We start from the raw sequence: 13,301 nt of genomic DNA, 5'->3' as shown, positions 1-13,301 counted from the left end.
CATCGAACATTAAACCCAAATTATACTCAGTGTGGTATGTGGCATTCCGCTCATGTATACATTAATCACAGCCTCCTCGTTATCAGACAGTACACTAATACCAAAACAGCTGAGGCTAACACATGATAATTAGTATGCACATGATAACTAGCATGCAACTGAATACCAGTGCCATGCAAAGGGCTAAATCGCATTTTTTGACCAAGCCTGGCAGTGAAGAAGGTTCTTCAGGGAGTTTTGGTGCAGGAGATTCTCAGAAATAACCATTGAGGAGGAGGAGGAGGAGGAGGAGCTGAACAGATCTGTGAACTGGAAACTCACCAGCTATAGGAGACTCTACCAGAATGAAATTCCATCTTGGACCACTCTGAGCTTCTCCCACAGGGAGAGAACCTTCCTTGTTATCCAGCTGAAGCATCTAAATAATGAGGAATGGAACTAACTGCAGCCACATCAGAGAAACCTGCAGGTTAGATAACCCTGTGAAGAATAGCGTGAACCCAGGATTATTGGATTAGAGTGGTTTAAAAATACAGAGTTTCCTCCCCAGGTACACATCACTGAATTTACTTGGGAATTAAGCAGACAGGTGAAATTTAATATGGAGAAATGCAAAATGCTTCTTATTTAAATGATAACACTATAACATGCCTAGAAAGGGATCTGAACCTGAATGACAAGATCGATCTGTCGCAACAATGCATGGTGGTAGTGAATAAAGGTCAGTATTGAGCTGAAATACTGCGATAACCCTGTTATCTTATAAATGATTAATGCAATTGCACTCAGAACTGTGTCTACAGTTCTGGTCACTGCAGTATAAGGAGAACCCTGTAGTTACTGAAATACAGAAAAGAGCAACCAGAACGGTTAAAAAGGATGGAGAGATCGGATTATACTGAATGTAAATTGCTCATGTTTTCACTGGTAAAGAAGGTTGAAAGGTGATCTGATTGCTGTTCTTGTGAATCCAAAGAAGAAAGGAATCAGTAATGTTGATCCCAAAGAGCAGTTTCACCTTGCCAGAGCAGTGGAGCCAGAGGATATAGCTTGTTCTTGAAATGGAGTTGGCAGATTCAGAACAAGTCTACAGAAACATTATTTCATTGAGCAAATAGTCAATAGATAAAAACCCTGGGATTTGGTGAAAGCAGTATTGATTCACTCAAACTAAACAGGATTTCTTTCAGAAAATAATGTGGAAGTACATTACACGAGAAATTTGTGACATGACATGGACTTGCTTGAAAAAAAAACAGGTGACTTTTGACATGCGGTTTCCAAAGTTTTCCATTACTCTCAATTATCCTCATGTTACGTTTACTACAGACTAGTTTACTAAAACTAAGTTTACTACAGACTAACTCAATGATTCTCAAACTTTGTTTGGCCAAGGACCTTTTTTCAAAGCAATTAGTAACCACAAACTGCCCCCCCACCCCCCAGCTAAATTATATTACAGAATATTTGTACAAACAACACTTTGATGGTACACAGTGTTTTAGTAATGCTTTGAAGAAAACAGGTTTCTTACTGCAAAGTCTGTCTGTTCTTGGCAGGAACAGGAACCCACTGTAGTGGTGGAGATGGGCAGAGTGGTGTGGTAAGAGATCCTCTGGCCACCACTCAATTATAGCATGATAGGTGTTCACCCACTGTGTCACTGACATTCTGAGAACCCAAATGAGTCTTCAGTGGTCTGTGGACCTTAGTTTCCAAAGCATCAGGCTAACTGCTAGAAATTGATGGTTTAAATTAGTCAATAACTCCATCATTTATTAGGTTGATAGAAAATAAATTAGATAGGCCTTGATCATGCAGCTGTTTTTAACGCATACCCCATTTACTTTGATCATTGTCTGTGTAAAGTTGCTATGGATTCCAGTCAACTTTATTTGCCACTTTAATCTCACCTACAGTATTTAACACACAAATATTTCTGCGCTGAGGACAAAGATATGTAAATCACATTATTCTGCCAAGTATAGAAAGAGGTACATTACTCACTACCCCTTCCAAAACACTGGCAATTACATGACAATTACTCAACAACAACCACCAATTCACTAAAGTCAGTGATTGCTCCTCATTATCTCCCGGGTTTCTCCATGAATCTAACGCAGGCAGGCCCAAACCACAGATCAGCCCTGTGGCAAGTCTGGATCCAAATTATTTTATTTAAGTTGGCATTCTTCAATTCTCCATTTGAAAATAACAGATTAAACACACAATCAAAGTCAGGGAAGGTGGGAATCAGAATTCCCATCTAGACATCTTTCCCAAAGTGGTGCACCAATGTGATAAAAAACGATGTGCCATGTCTGTTACTGCACTGACCATTGTAGAGGTCTATTCGATTCAAGTGTGCATAACCCTATCCATGTTAAAATAGAGGGTTTTTGTTTTATTTGAATTGACATTTAGATAGATCACAGCCAGTGACATAAGGCTTTGGAGTAATATCAGATGTTTCAAATTGTAATGATTTCATCAGTATTTAAGATAGAACTGGTTAGTGACTAAGATCCCCATGAGTGTCACAATGCTGTCTGCAAACAGAGACATCTGCAGCGGTCCTCAGGACCAGATCACTGCAGGAACAGTTAGGGTGACTGCCACTTTCAGAGAGCTGTAAAACCCAGCCAAGGAACCTCCAAAGGAGTGGGGGAATACAATTTGAAGTGTTGAGAACTGGAATCAGATTTGTTCTTTGAAGTTGCAGACAAGCTTAGTTTCCAGCCAGAGTCTTACACTTGTTATTCCCAATGCTCTACTGGTGATCTAACATCAAATAAAACTATTTTACTCTAAGCAGTCATAAAAGAGTAACACTGAACACCCTCTAACCTGCCTATATTGTAAAAGGCATACTGTCTATATTGAACAAGGGCATGTGATAGTGCTCCTGGATATAAATCCGCCATACCAGAGGAACCAGTGACATTGCGAAGGACACGCCACTCTCCCCCAGTTAGAGAGCTGCTGATCTCAGCTCTGAGCTGAGGTTGGGTAGTTAACCAACATGGGGAAAGGCTGACACCAGCAAAAAATTCCTAACATGCTCAATCACATGCCATCGTTCAACCACAACCCCACACAGTGCTCAAGGGGAACAAAATTACAGTATGTGAACAGAATTTGAAACATTTACACAGCTTTGCACAATAACTGCAAACAGCTCTCCCATCGTGCAGCATGTTGGGAAAGAACAAACCCTAAGTGGTTATGAGGATAGGACAGCTAAATATGGTGACAAAATGTTCTATTCTCTTCCTTTTTGCCCTGAAATGGGCCATGTACATGCTGCTTCAGAGGAGCTGGGGATGAAAGATAAAAATCCAGTCTATGCTTCCTGCTGATTACTTACAAGGAATAACAGAAAGGAACTGGCAAGCAAAAGTCATACCACGTGCCTTTCACAACCTCAATGAAAGTAATTTTGAAATATAAAATGTAAAAATGTTGTGAGGGCCATTAATCAGACAGACAATTCAGAAATAATCAAAACAGATGATACAGAGGCGGACTTATTCTTATTAATGAGCTACACTGGAAACGTTAGAAGTCTTTTTTGTAAAAATTCTGACACATTTCCAACTTATTTTGATCTTGTTTCAGATTCCAAGAACCTGCAGCTCTTTCCAGCATAAAATGAGTGGGAGTTTCCAAGAAATTATTCATTCATTTTTTTACAAAATGAAAAGCACTGTTGCACCTTGCAGAGATTTTGGGGGCGATTCTCCCATCCTGCTGCACTAATTTGTAAACACAGCAGTCTGGGAGATTCCAGCAACGCACAATCCCCAGGATCTGTACTGGGTATCCCACCCTGATAGCATCTCCCAGCACTACATATCTGGTGGCGTCACATCTGTGCAGAAAACTGGTGGGTGACACATGAATTATTCAAAACCTAATTTAAATATATCTTAAATATAATTAGCAGGTCCAGGACTTAAGTGTCTAGGCCCACTAGCATCCCTCCTGCGCCAGGGTGGTTCACTCCAGCTGGGATTACTATAGCTCCCCACTTTCAGGAAGCCTGGAGGAGGAAGGGTGGGGGCTGGGTCCAGGCATGCTTGAGGGTGTGGGGGGCCAACGATCAGGCCGTGGGAGGGTGTATGAAAGGCTGGCATTGCGGGGATCACAGGGCTGGTCAGCAATCGGGGGACTGGCAGTGTGGGGCCACTGTGCATGCTCCGATTTCGGTGCTGATAGATCGGCGCATGCATAGTGGGCGACACGGTAGCACAGTGGTTAGCACTGCTGCTTCACAGCTCCAGGGACCTGGGTTTGATTCCCAGCTTGGGTCACTGTCTGTGTGGAGTTTGCACATTCTCCTCGTGTCTGCGTGGGTTTCCTCCGCTTTCCTCCCACAGTCCAAAGATGAGCAGGTTAGGTTGATTGACCATGCTAAAAATTGCCCCTTAGTGTACTAGGATGCTTAGGTTAGAGGGATTAGTGGGTAAAATACGTAGGGATATGGGGGGAGGGCTTGGGTGGGATTGTGGTCGATGCAAACTCAATGGGCCGAAGAGCCTCTTTCTGCACAGTAGGGTTCTATAGATATAGTTTTCAGACTGATTCGGCACTTAGACTTTTATGGGAAGAATTCCACCCTTTGTCTGATTAGATTTCACATGGCCAAAAACATCTTGATTCAGGCATTAAAAAAAACAGAATTTCTTAGTTCCATTAAAACTAACAGAGTTTGGGAATCTGGAAAAAAAAACAGAAAATGCTGGAAGTACTCAGCAAGTCAAGTAGCATCTGTGCAGAACGAACCCTGATTCACTCTTCAATTATCCAATACCCCTTCACCTTCTGATGCAAGAGATAGAGCACCTATCCTATGCACTGTCCAGGACCCCAAACACCGTCTGCTGGATGAAACAGTGATTGACTTATACATTTTTCCATTTAGAAGACCATGCACGATGCACATAAAGCAGTGTCCTTTATTTTGGGTAAACCACAAAGCACAGTGATCAGTTTGCAGAGTAATTCTGATCCATTTGCTGCAGACATGGCCCTCAACTTCTGCCTGTTGGTCATTTTAATCCTCTCTCCACTCTGAACTCCACTTTTCACACAATTCTAAATGATGTTCAACGCAAGGAAGGGCACTTCATCTTTCAATTAGACACTTTACGGCCTTCGATACTCAACATTGGTGACGTTATTGTCAGATCATAACCATGGCAGATGCTGGTGAATGATTTTACTGTTGCCATTTACAACTACTCTCTCGAGTCATCTTTTGTACGGTACTTGTCCCATTACCAGTTCCTATTTCTGAAAAGCCCTGCATTGCTACACACTACTTTTTGCAGAAGATACCAAATGTAATTTCCCCCAAATTTTGCACATGTAAATGGGAGAGAGATAGAAGCCACAGAAACTACTGGGGATAAAGTAGATTCCAGGTATTGCTCTTCCTACACCTCCTCCTCCTCTCTCTTCCCCTTCGCGCCCCTCCGACAATGTCAGTTTTCCATCAATTCACTAAATAGAAAGGAAGAAAAGATCTGTAATCAAAGAAATAAACCAGTTTAAAATACTGAACCAAAGTTCAAACAATGCCAAACAGTAGCAGAGGCTGCTAGTGATCCTGTCATCATTAATAACTAATGCAATTACTGTCCAATTCAATACAAAACTAGCAGGGGTAGAAAGACAGTTTTTCCTCTAATACTTCCCACTCTCTTGTCTATAAAGTTATCAACCCAAGACTAAAAACAAACAACTGCTAGAAATTCCAAATTAAAAACAGAGAATGCTGGAAATCCAGGGCAGGTCTGTCAGGAACTAAACAGAACAGATCTGTTGACGTGACTTTTTTTTCCCTGTTCAAATACTACCAGACGGGTTGTGTACTTCCAGCATTTTCTATTTTTATTTCACGATTAATGAGCTAGGATCATGCTCCAGAACTATTCTAGTGTTTCAGTGCTGCCAGGAAAGGTTCACAAACACCATCGCACATCTCTGACAGGATATCTCCAGATGTTCCGCTTCTTAAAGATACTAGTTTAGATTCACCAGCACTCGAGAGCCTGAGCTAAGTAAACATAGGGAAAATCAGGCAAAAATAACCTACAATCTCAATTACTTGAAAAAATGGAAAGAAAGTTTAAACTGGATCTTATGCAGTTGCTATGCCCAGGGAATCTAATTCCCCTAGGTGTTGGGAGCAGGAAAATCTATTCTAATGTACAATGTTGGAAGGAGATGCGAAGATGATGATATTCCTATGATATTGTCTTTTGTAGTGTTAGAGGCTACAAGATAGAGAGTTACAGCTGGAATAACTTTTAATGAGATGTTACATCCTGCAGGCAGACAGTGTACCAGTGGTGGAGATAATGTAAACCAATCCAAGGGCACCAATCAAGTGACTATCCACATCCAGGATAGTGTCAAGTTTCTTGAATATTGTTGCTGTGTACTTTAGATACCGTATATCTAGACAAATGAGTATTTCATCACCCTGTGGACTCAAGCTTGACAAGGTCAGATAGGCCTGGGGGTGTTAGGACGTGAGCCACCTGCCAGATTATCCAGCTTGTACCCTGCTCTGGTAACCAAGGTCGATACAGTTGGTCCAGCTAAGCTACTAGTAGCCAACGGTGACCACCGAGATGTTGATGGCGAGCACTCAGTGATGATGGTGCCTTTTAAACAGAAGTTTAGCCTTTGGCAGGTGCAGTTCAGTGCAGGAAAAATAAATTGCTTTGACAGTGAAAAGAAAATAAGATAAAATACATCTTAAATAATAAATCTTTAAATGGAATAGAGGAGACAAGAGGCTTTGGAGTGCAGATACCTAGACCATTAAAAGGGGATCAGTGCAAGTACTTAAGATTATAAAAACCCATCAGCGTTATTGGGTTTGGACCAAAGTAAAATGATATAAGGTTGAACTTGTTTGAAACTTGAGTACAGTTGGAAATATTGGATCATTTTGGTACCCTATTAAAATAGATCCAATTGAACATTATAATGGATAAAGGTGTGCAGTTATGAGACAGTCAAGAAATTTGGATCTCTATCTACACTGGTGAGAGCACTGACATTAAGCGGTGACTCAATAGGGGTCTTGAAGGTTATGACAACACAAATTGTGACAGGAATCTTGCTACTAATTTGGGACAGTAATGAGTGCATGCTATTTTAAGATGGTCACAAAAAGGATTGATGAGGGTGTTAAAATAAGTTTGTTGCACACAGCATGGCTGGAAGATGAAATTCATGGAAACCATCGCAGTAGAGTCCATAAATTCCTTCAAACAGAAACCTGATAGATGTTGCCAAAGAAGAAAACAGAAGAGAATAGAGAGTGAAGAAAAAAAGTGGAATTGAATCAGATTCGATGGCACAGATGAGGAAGAACAGCAGCATGGATTTTATGAGCCAAACGGCCAGTTTCTTGTGATTTGCCCCATTACTTATTATTCCCCAGTTAGAGATATTCAAGAACACACCTTTCAACTGTATAGAACAATTGCTGAATGTGCAGTCGCCAGTTAAATAAGTGGATCTGTGTCCACTTTCTTAAGTGTTATTGAAGCCTACATTCATCTTTCCAATACAAACCAATCTTCAATGAATTCCAAATTCCTTTCTTCCACTATACTCCTAAATTTATCCTTGTTATCAATAAGTTACACTTAAAAATTGTGTACACACAAGTTGGAACACATATATTTTACTCCAATGTCATTCTATTCATACTTGCTAGTTTTAAAATTAGTTCTGATCTCCTGTAGTGTTGCGCATGTACAGCCAATGGCTACACTTTAAGAATGAGTATTACAATAGACTATTCACACTCCGGATTACAATGTGTACAGACGTTATTTGGCAAAGGAGTTCACTTCGATATGTGGATACACAGACCCAGCTTCACACAGCTAGTTCCCAGCAAGATCTGGGAGGTGGAAATTGGCAAGTGTCACCCCAGCAACAACAGCTTTTCTCAATACAAAACGAGGTCAGGTTATAGCACCAATGGTCAATGGAGAAAACTTCACTGACGCCACGTCCCGAATTCAAGGAGGCCATTCACCTGTTGTGTACATCTGCAGATTGACAAGTGACCTTTAAAACTGGTAAAGCTCAGGAACCTTCCCCTCTCAGAATGCTTTTCTATACAACACTGATGCAGGAACTAAACTAACTCATGACTGACTCTACTTGAGGACATGTGCATTCAGCCTCCAGCAGCTGTTCCAGATATTTATTTGTTCTGTCTGCAAAGTTGATTGCTCTGTTTGAACATTTCTGAGACTGCCTGATTTCAATCTAGGAACTGTATTTCTGTGAAATTGCACAGGGGTGTTCCACAGGATTGTTACTGGAAAAATATATGGTAACTATGTTTCAAAATGTGGACATCGCTGCCTATTAAAGGCATGAACCAGCTAAGCATAGCACAAATCAGAAAATGAACCCAGGGCTTTACTGGTTGGTACAGATCATAATGCAACACATTCATCCTTGGGCAGTGGTAGAGGGTGGGTAGTGAACAGCAATGTTGTTTTAAATAGGACGACAAATCATAAACAAAAAAATCACCAGCAGGGGTAGAAAAACCACATCTCCAGATCCAATACCCATGGGGCTAGTGTTTCTCTTCTTCGTGTGGGGGTTTAGATTATCGGCGGCTCGGGGTGGGGGGAGGGGGAAGCAATGGCATTCAGATTACAAGACCTAGGTCGTTTGCCCCCAAATGAAGTTAAGCGGCAGAGATTTTTTAACATACAAAAATTAAATCCCTGCTGAAGGGGAAGCATTCAACAATGGAAAACCAAACCTAATTTAGGAATTTTTAACATCATACAATCCCTACAGTGTAGAAGGAGACCATTCAGCACATCAAGTCTGCACTGACCACAATCCCCACCCAAGCCCTGTCCCCGTAACCCAACATATTCATCCTGCTAATCTCCTGACATTAGAGTCAGCTTATCATGGCCAATCAACCTAACCTGCACATCTTTGGAGTGTGGGAGGAAACCCATGCAAACATGGGGAGAATGTGCAAACTCCACACAGACAGTGACCTGAGGCCAGAATTGAACCTGGGTCCCTGGTGCTGAGAGGCAGCAGTGCTCACCATTGTTGCACCAATGCCACCTTTCATCTCTGGGACCATCCCATACAGGGACAGTGTAAAGAAAGCTTCATGAACTAATCCATACTGTAGTTGACAGTTTTGGATCTAACAATGCAATAACTGATTTGACAGCATTTGATGCTAAAGTGCAAATGGAACTTTGTTCTCAAACTAGCCCACACTGAGCTATACAGACTGCGCAATGAGCAGTGTCAGAGAACCTTTACTCTGTATCTAACCTGTTCTGTACCTGACCCGAGCCTGCTTGATGCTGACAATGGGTGCTTAAAATAGAAAGTCTCCAATCTAAAGCATTAACATTCCTCACAAAAGAATTCCAAACCAACTGTGGAACCAAGATGACTGATGGCACCCTATTGTCCAGCACCCAACCTTCACTTCAAAAGATATCAATATGATGTACAATACGTGAAGGAGCTACACAGAAAGTTTACAATGATCTGGAAAGAGTACAGTTCCCACTTCTAGTCAGTAGGTTGTTCACACAATTTGCCTGCTCTAAATCATGGGTGGCAAACCATAAGCCTGCAGGGCGGTTTCTACTAATCAATTCAAGAGCACTTCCTATTCACCCTGTCCATATCTTAGAATATCTACAGTGCAGAATGAAGCCATTTAGCCCATCGAGACTGCACCAACTCAGAAAGAGTATCCCACCCAAGGCCCACACCCCCACCCAACCCCGTAACCCTGTGCATTTCCAATGGTGTGGAGATGCCTCGTGTTGTCAGACTTCTTACTGCATTTCCAATGGCACATTCATCTAACCTACTCATCTTTGGACACTAAACGGCAAGTTAGCACGACCAGTCCGCCTAACTCACACATCTTGGGGCTTAAAAGGGCAAATTAAACAGCATTGTTAAAACCAATATTGTACCATTAAGTAGTGTGCAGAAATGTTTGTTGGCACACAAGTTAACAGCATCATTGTGATGTGTGATGCCAACATTAACATGACAAAGGCTGCACCTCCCATCCCTTATCTTTGACCACACACTCCAAAGCCATTACTGCGAAAAACCACCACCAGAGCAACACATCTTTAACGCTTAATGTATCTTAAACCAGCTTTGTTGCAATTTATTTGAATGGCAATGATTAACACCATTTAATCATTGCCATTTAACCATTTAATGCCTAAATAAAGGCTCATGGCCATGACAAACCTGGGCAGTGTAAGTGAGGCAAATTAAAATTTAGGGTCGGATGAAGGGATTTTTAAATTAAGATTTAGAGTTGGATCTTTTTTCTAATCACCCCTGGTAGGTTTGCCAACCTCTGACAATGCACCAGAACAGAGGTAGCCCTTTTTAAGACTACTGTAACCATTGAATTAAGCCGGGAACATGTAAAGGCCATTCAGCCCATCAATCCACATCATGGATCCTGTTTCCACCGGTGGATGGAAGATGGAGCTCCCAGTTATTTACTGGCGACTAGTTTGCAGTTTATGTGGAGAAGGGTGTGACAGGAGGCAGAAATCCAGCAGAGTGAAACAGAAGGGGATTGGTGCCCAGCTCTCTCTGTACACAACGCCCTGCCAGGCCAGGAGCACCAACACTCAGCGCAGGTTCACGGATCCGCCCGGCTCTGCCAGACCCGGGGCTGGGCTGGGGAAGGTGCTGCCCGGCTCCGGCCTCTCACCTGCTTCACCGACAGCGAGATGTTCTCCAGGATCCTGTCCTTCACTTTCAGGGTCTCCATGCTCGCGGCCTCCGCATCCTCACCCTCGGTGACAGGCCCCTGCCGTTGGCGCCTCCTCGCTCTCTCTCTCCCCGCACCGGCCAGACCTCCCGCGCTCCCGCTGGTCCTCCCGCGCTCGCGCCTGCGCACGCTCCCGGGAGCAGCACCGCGCGCCGGACAGGGGCAACAGCGCATCCGCATTGACTTATGATTCGCCGTTTGGGTTCGGCTCGTTATTGACGCGCGTGCATCCGGCCCTCAAGGGGCGGAGTTACAGCTGCCGCTCGGCCCTCAAGGGGCGGTATTAAGACGCCACCTCTTCCCTCAAGGGGCGGGGTTACAGCGTTTTCCCCCCCCCCCCGCCCGCCCGCCCGCCCTCAAGGGGCGGGGTTCACATCGCCACCTTGCTCAGCTCAGTTCAGTCCCGCAGCGTGAACGCGAGTTCCCGGGTAAAATCAACCCCGAGACGAGGACAGCCTGTAATATGGTTTCAACACCAGGTGGTATCATCGAGTTGTTTCAATATCAGATCCCACCGAGTGGTGTATTAATAAAAAAATCACTGCTGTTTCCAACATTTCTTGTTTTTCTCAATGGGGAAAGAGCAGGAGAGTGGGATGAATTGGAACAGCTCTTTCAAAGTGCCAGCAGGGGCACGATGGGCCGAATGACCTCCTTTCTGTGTTGTGGAACTGGTTGTTGGTTCTGTGTCCCCACCCCCAGTGGCCATGCACCATGTGAGAGTTTCAGATTGATATGGAACGTTCTCCCTGTGCCTGCGTGGGTTTCCTCCGGCTGCTCAGTTTCTGCTCAGTAACTCTGCGCTGTTGTATGTCGTGAAGGCCATCTTGGGGAATGTTTACCCGAAAATCAGAGGCCAAATGCCCGTGACCGCTGAAGTGTTCGCCAACAGGAAGGGAACAATCTTGCCTGGTGATTGTCGAGCGGTGCTCATTCATCCGTTGTCATAGCGTCTGCATGGTCTCACCAGTGTACCATGCCTTGGGACATCCTTTCCTGCAGCTTATCAGGTAGGCAATGCTGGGACGTTGGGACAATGTGGGACCTGAACCCAGAGCTTCAGCTAGAAGACTTCCTTATATAAACAGATAGAGTGGAACAAATCTGCACCTTCTTTGTTTTCATAGTATCTGGATAAAGCTACTGACCCTCAAGAGAATAACATTTTTTTATTGTTCAGTCTACACATTGTTGCCTGTCACCTACTAATAGGAGCAAACACTTTGTAACAAGACCTTCAGAGGGGAAGTATAGGATCACTGGCACACCATTTCTGTCAAAGTGCCCCCAACCTGAACTTCACCCTGTGCTTCATGACAGGAAACTTGGTCCTGCAGTCAGCTGTAACAACCTACACCTGGAATCATTGAAGAACACATGGTCCAAAAGCTTGTTCATGGCCATCACTTCACTTCTGACAGTCTCAGAGGCTGAATTCCAGCAGAATGGCAGTGAGAATTTGTCACAGGATCAGAGCAGCCAGGGGAGGGTCCATGGTTCAAAACAAGATAATGCCTAAACTTTCTGTAAGATGCTCCAGCGATTGATGTTCTTTTATATACCTCCAGTTGTGGGTTAGGGGGTCTAAGGAGCAGGGGAAAGTGCGAGGGAGTAGCAAGGTGGTGAAGGTGAAACCTATTTAGTGGCAAAGATGCCAGAGTTGAGGTGGCGGTGCTCAAAAGGTATTCAGACACTGCATTTGCGATTGATGTAACCTTTATTGCCTTCTTATCGGTAAGGAGCAGAGAACTGGAGCATTTCTAAGACTTCTCCAGCCCTCTCTGCTCAATTGTGTGCAGTTAGTTTTTTTTTATAGTGTGTTGCTTACATCTTCTATTAAAGATAATTGCATATGATACAAAGAGATAAACACGAGACAATAGCTGTTTAATCACATTCCATCGGTAATGTCATAAACTTTAGCAGTAGACAGAGGGAATGTCTGTTCAGACAATGGTTATTTAATCATGTCTTTATTACAGTTTTGATGCTGTTAGCAAGTACATTCAGCTGTGCCCTATTGATAGATATAGTGACATATCCACCTTTGTTTGCGCTGTCCATTTCATGTGTATGCAGAGATAGCCAGTCTATGATGCAAGGTACTGCTGCTGATGTGCTAATTTCCTTGGTTCCCTGTCCTACCCCTGGTGAGCTTAGGCTCCTTTCCCATAGAGGGTCCTGCTATATAATAGCACCTGGGATGTGGTTCATTGGGGTGAGGGAGTTGGCATTCTGCAAAATCTGAAATGTTTCTCATTGGGTGAGTGGTACCAAAATGCTTCTGGGTATGGGCGGGACTGGAGGGCCCCACACTTCATTTATCGTCTGTTTAAGTCATTTGGTATCCTAACTGGGGAATAAGCACCTGGTATGTGGATAAACAGGAGCAAAGCGATCCACAGCGAGGGTGTGTGGAAGACTAATGAGGTGATTGATGAGGGAAGTGATGCTA

General features: G+C 43.4%; 1 protein-coding gene across 3 annotated transcripts in view; it reads right to left on the bottom strand.

Moving 5' to 3' along the window:
• Positions 1-10,991, bottom strand: part of plekhm2 (pleckstrin homology domain containing, family M (with RUN domain) member 2) — a 56,084-nt gene extending 45,093 nt beyond the window's left edge. For 2 of the 3 annotated variants that reach the window (XM_080215493.1, XM_080215494.1), the window contains exon 1: positions 10,787-10,991. In XM_080215493.1, coding sequence (XP_080071619.1) covers positions 10,787-10,846 — 60 coding nt within the window. In that variant the 5' untranslated portion in view covers positions 10,847-10,991. The remainder of the gene's footprint in view (positions 1-10,786) is intronic. The other variant, XM_080215492.1, reaches the window with a different exon arrangement.
• Between the last annotated feature and the right edge of the window lie 2,310 nt (positions 10,992-13,301).

This window comes from Carcharhinus amblyrhynchos, chromosome 30 (assembly GCF_965287045.1).
Source record: "Carcharhinus amblyrhynchos chromosome 30, sCarAmb.v2.hapA, whole genome shotgun sequence".
Classification (NCBI taxonomy): domain Eukaryota; kingdom Metazoa; phylum Chordata; class Chondrichthyes; order Carcharhiniformes; family Carcharhinidae; genus Carcharhinus; species Carcharhinus amblyrhynchos.
Note: the sequence above shows the minus strand (reverse complement) of the source record. Positions and strands in the feature narration are given on the sequence as shown.